This window comes from Oratosquilla oratoria, chromosome 30, assembly GCF_046742065.1.
Source record: "Oratosquilla oratoria isolate Oo_2021 chromosome 30, ASM4674206v1, whole genome shotgun sequence".
Classification (NCBI taxonomy): Eukaryota; Metazoa; Arthropoda; class Malacostraca; order Stomatopoda; family Squillidae; genus Oratosquilla; species Oratosquilla oratoria.
Genome location: NC_134806.1, coordinates 44,035,752 through 44,041,512, shown reverse-complemented (window position 1 = coordinate 44,041,512; position 5,761 = coordinate 44,035,752). Strand labels below are relative to the sequence as shown.

At 48.8% G+C, this 5,761-nt stretch overlaps 1 protein-coding gene across 1 annotated transcript; it reads right to left on the bottom strand.

Annotated features, from left to right (window-relative positions):
- Positions 1–616: 616 nt before the first annotated feature.
- LOC143041304 (uncharacterized) lies at positions 617–1,063 on the bottom strand. The gene has a single exon (XM_076213128.1). The coding sequence runs from the start codon at positions 1,061–1,063 to the stop codon at positions 617–619; it is 447 nt and encodes a 148-aa protein (XP_076069243.1).
- Between the last annotated feature and the right edge of the window lie 4,698 nt (positions 1,064–5,761).

The window sequence follows — 5,761 nt, the reverse complement described above, 5'->3', positions numbered from 1 at the left end:
GTTTTATTCCAGTGTCATGTTTTCTTGGATTTACTTGGATATGCCTAGAGGACCCCTTCACAGTCACGGTGATCCGCCACTATTACCATTCCTGGTGTCCAATTTCTTTAAGGTCACCTGGTCTGGTATGGTGTTTGTCGACCGGCATCCAGTAGTGTAGCCTGGTACAGGTGGTTCGTCTGGTGCTGGTGATAGGAATTTATCCAGTCCAGCCTTCAGTCTGTCCACTGTACAGCCGGCGATACCTCTTATATCCCTCGGGAGAGCATTAAAGATCTTTGGACCCTCATGGCTCAGGCTATTCACTAGCAGGGTCTTGATCCTTTCCGGAGCTCTGGTTGGTATTGTTTTTTTTCTTGTTATTTTCCTCCCTGCTCGTTCAGTGCTGTAAGGCTGCAGTGAATGGGGTGCTGGGTTAGGTACCTTTCCTTCAATTATTTTCCATACATAGGTTGCACGTTACCGTTCTCTTCTTCTTTGTTGAGAGTAGAGCCCCAACTTTTTGAGACGTCCCCAGTAGCTTAAATCCCTCATTGCCCTGATTTGCCTGGTATAAGAGCGTTGGGCAGCTTCTAATTGCTGAATTTCACCTCTTTTGTGGGGGGACCACAGCTGGCTACATGCAGTAGTCTAAGAGTGGCTGTATCATGGTGTTCCAAAGGGTCAACATTATTTTGGGTTCCCTGGTATAGAAGGTTGTGAGTACCCAGCCTGCCATCCCTCTGGCTCTTCTCACAGTTTCGTCTATGTGGTAGTGAAAGGTGCAGTCTTCTCCCAGATGTGCCCCCAGGCATTTAGCGGTCTGCCGTGCGCTAATTTCATGGCCCCCTTCTTTGAGTAGGTTTGTTTCAGTTTTTATTTCTTGATGTTGGCCATGCCGCAGTATTTCAAACTTTTCTTCGTTGAAAACCATGTTATTTCTTGAGCCCCAGGTATATACAGTATCTAGATCTCTCTGGAGGTTAGGTACATCTTCAATACTGGTGATTGGTAGGCTCAAACTGGTGTCGTCGGCAAATGAGGAGAGGCTAGAGCCATTTAATCCCTCATTTATGTCTTCCATGTAGATCAGGAATAGGAGTGGGCCCAATACAGAGCCTTGGGGTACATCACTAATTACCTATGCTTTTTGTGATTGGGACCCTCCTACCGAGACTGTCTGTAGGCGCCCTGTGAGAAATGCATAGATTCACACGCCCAGTTTCCCTGTGATGCCGAGGTCCATGGTCCACTTGATCAAAGGCCTTTCCAAAATCAAGGAACATTACATCTACGTTCTTCTCCTCAGCTAGGTTGTGTAGGACCCAATCATGATGAGCTAGGAGCTTTGATAAGCAGGATCTTCCTTTTCTGAAGCCGTGCTGGTTGTTATTGAATAGTTGGTTGTCCTCCATGCACTTCACTATTTTGTTGCGAACACTCTTTTTCAAAGATCTTGATGAGGTGTGATGTTAGAGCAACTGGTCTATCATTTTTAGGGATGCATCTGTCACCGCCCTTGTATATTGGGGACACAGTGCCAGTTTTGAGGAGCTCCGGGGTTATTCCTGTGTCTAGGGACTTTTTCCATAGTCCAAGCAGCGGTTCTGCCAGGGTGTTTCTACAGTTTAGGAGTAGCATGGTTGGTACTCTATTTGGTCTCAGTTCTTTTAATGCAGACTATGTCTTCAGCTGTGATGTCCATGTCAGTGATTTGCAGCTGTTCAGGATTCTCTGCAAAGAATTCTCCTGGGTTTTGTACAATTTTATGCTGACATGGGGAGATAAAGACACTGTTATATTGTTGCAATAACAGGTCACAGGTTGGTGCAGGGTCTGATTCTATCATCCCTGTGGCATTTTTTAGTGGGCCAGTTTGTGTCTGTTTTGGAGTATCTTGCAGTAGCTGAAAAAGTGTTTGGGGTTATACTTAATCTTATTTACTGCCTGGTTTTCCTCTCATACTCTGGTCCGTGTGTGATTGCATTATATTTTCTTCAACTATTCTTAGTTTTCTCTGGATTGCAGTTTTGCTTATGACATGATGTGTTTTAGAGAGCTGTTTGTTGAGTTTCATTCTCTCTCATTAATATTCACCTATTTCTTTCTTTTTTGCATTAGTATTAGGCCAGGAGCTATCAAACAAAGTAAATTTCATGTGATTTACGTATTTCTTGAACTTTACTGAATTATTTTGTATTGTATAGACTCCAGGCAAAATATGAATCATCATGAATGAAAATAAGGTATCTATAAAGATGTCTGCCTGTCTCACAGCAGCAGTTCTTACCTATATAATCGGTTAGCTCTTATCATTCTGAGTATTTTCAACCACATATACATATAAGTACCACAAATTAATGTTAACGACGGTAGAGATTAACGAAAAAGTAAGGCGGTAAACATTTTCTACCTAAGGTTAGGTTGAGTCTCATTTTGAAGGACACTGGAAAACATCTTTATATTTAATGTCACAATATAAATGCTATTTAACATATCCAGTAGAAAATAATGTAGAAAAAGTCAGAACACACAAATTACATAATCACACAGTCCGTTTGGGAGAGACAGATGATGCAAGAATTGATGGAGAGACCATCACCATGCTTTTATTATGGGTCTAAATTTTAAACTGTTGATGAAACGCGCACTTTGGTAAAATCTCCTCCCCCTCAATACCTCTTCCTTCCCCCATCCTCCGTCCATCGTGTCCGTCCCCTCGGGCCACTCTCTTCTGCGATTCCGTATGGATAGGACGTCCTCGCTGCGCTTTATCTCATCGATCTCTTCGTTCACAGCCACAAATACCCTAGTCTCTAGCTCTGTTTGTTGTGCTGCCAATATTTTGCGAAAACGTACTGTTACCCGAGTCAATTCCCCCTTCACCGAGGAATCTCGCTCTGACATGGCGGACACTGAGTCATGGACCTGCGTGTCCAAGAAGCGTCGCTGCGCTCCGAGTTCGCCGGCTCCATTGAGTAGCGAAGCTGCCGCGGTGATGGCCCCAGCTAATGCTAAGGGTGGCAGGCTCCCCACGTTCAAGGTCGTACCCTCGGCAGGATACGACACGGCGTTTGAAGTGGTGAGAGCACTAGAGAAGGGCCCTCTCCACGGTCAGCTCTTGTCCCTTCGACCCCTCGGCGATGGTAGCGTGCTTCTGCTACCGAGCAGCTACGACGTCGTCGAGGAGTTGGACAGGACCAAGACGCTCAATGGTAAGCCGGTGAACTTGGAGCGTTTAAACCCTGAAGACCGGAAGCATCGTCTCGTGGTACACGATTTCGACACCTGTTGGACTACCGATATCATTGAGGAACACCCACGGGTAATCGCGGCCAGGAGAATGCGCCGGTGGGACAAGACGCCGACACGCCAGGTCCTTATAACCATTAAAGGCGAACCGTTTGATACCATTGACCTGGGTTGGTTTGGCAGGCATGATGTACGAACGTACATTCCTGATCCTCTCCGTTGTTTTAAATGTCAGCGCTACGGTCATCACCAGGCGAGGTGCTCTGCTAAGCAGCACAGGTGCGGAATTTGTAGCATGCCTCATGCCACGGAGACTTGTCTCGACAAGTTCAAAGCTGGCACTGAGACTGTTCCAAAGTGTCCGAACTGTGGGAAGAAGCACCACGCCTGGAATACCGGGTGCGCAGTGCGTCAGATGCAGGCCATTGCCTCAAAGGAGAGGACAGAGAAACAGCAGGACTTCATACCTGCCCCCCCAGGAACATTTGTATGGGGCAGCAGGAAACAGTCTCCTGCCACTGCACCACCACCACCTACACACAGTGCTCCTGATTTGAACAATCAGGCGCACTTCCCAACATTGAAGACAGCTCCCACACAGACACAACCAGCTCCCAAAAAGGCCGCTCCCACCTCCAAACCTGCACCCATCTCCAAATCCACACCTGCCTCTAATCCCAACCCTAAATCCAAAGCCAAACCCACACCCCCCGTACCAACCCCACGAGCACAGGACCGACGGTCCTCTCCACCTGAATATCCGTCCGATGTCATCCCCCTCAAAGAGGATGACATCGAGCTGATAGTGACTGGCGTTGTTGCTGCTGTCGCCTCGACTTATGGCGATGATGACACCAGCAAGATGCTGGAGCTGGTGAACAGGTCCGTAAAGAATGTGCTCAAGCTCCTTAAAGAGAAGAGGAATCCAAGGCGAAAGGAGAGGACTCCCTCCCCCTCTACCTCCTCCTCCCCGGCCTCCACCCCAGCCGCTTCCACCACTTCTTCCTCTTCCTCAACCTCCTCCTCCTCCTCCTCCTCCTCCCCTTCCACCTCCCCCAAGCCTGACACACCCGCCTTCACCATTGGGAAAGACACGCCCACTACATCTAAGACCAGGAGAGTGTCTTCTGCTAGGCCCCAACGTCAAATTGCATTGAGGCTTGAAGACTCCTCTTCTGATGAGGAAGAAAAGGCACCCACTGTTTCAAAGTCGCAACCCATCTTGTCCTCTAACCGGGGAGAGCAAGATGAGACCGCCATGGAAACTGACAGGGAAGAACATCGCCCTGTTCAATAATCACTTGAGGTTGCTACAGTGGAACCTTAACGGGTTCCGCAGTAAAAGTTCGTATCTCCTTGCGCTTGCGCAAGAGCATGATTACGATATCATGCTTCTCCAAGAGACATTGGTGAGCGACGAGGTGCGATTTCCGGGATATCGCATCTTTTCCCTCCCTCGTTCACTCACTGCTAGAGGGTGCATGATCTTAGTCAAATCATCCATCCCCTGCAGTGAAATCACGGACCCTGTATCATGTGGGGATGGTGTAGAAGTTCTTGCGGTTCGACTCCATCGGGCCCATGAAACGTACACTATCTACAACATATACAGGGGCCTGAGAGCTGAACTGGACCTTGGAGAAGTGTGTACTCTTGCTGCGGACAGGCTCCTCATCATAGGAGGGGACTTCAACGCCCACCATGAAATTTTAATGTCGTCCCAAGGGCCCAATGTCGCTGGGCGCCACTTAAACTCAGTATTAGACGAATGCCCTGACATTGCGTTGTTGAATGATGGAAATCCGACGCACGTGCAAGGTGGACGACTTGATCTGACCTTGGCGACGGCCACTCTCCTCCCTAGGGTAACCTGGGAGGTGCATCCTATTGTCACTAGCGATCACTTTGGTGTCTCTGTGCACATACGGGATTCACCACCCATACCAGCTGTATTACCTGTTCCCAGGTGGAAGACAGCTTCGGCAAACTGGACAGTGTTTGAGAAGTCTGTTGAAGAATGGGCAGCGTCCTACGTTCCACCACAGGACGTGGAAACGTTGGAAGCTGACTTTTCTGCAGCCATTCAGGTGGCTGCCAACAGAGCCATCCCAAAGACTCGCCAGTCCCCCAGAGAACATAAGAACAGCTGGTATTATACCCCCGAGGTGAGAGAGGCCAACCATCGGGTGAACATGCTTAGGCGTGTTTTCCGACGGCGCCGAACTCAGACTAACTTGGCCAACTTGCGCGCTGCAGTACATGACGCTCACGTCATAGCTGCAGATGCCAGAAGAGCTAAATTTCTTGAATGGTGTGAGGGCTTTACTGCTCACACCTCCCTAGCAGAGCTGTGGTCTAAGCTCCGTAGGGCTACTGGCAGGACTCAACCACGACGCACTCATCATGCCCCTGATGCTGAGGCGAAGCGGCTGGTGCAGGAGTTTGTCTCTCGCTCCAGCAGCACCTCACTCCCGCAGTGTGTTCAAGACACATTGCAGGACCTCCAAGGAGTGAGGCGCCATGGTGTTGA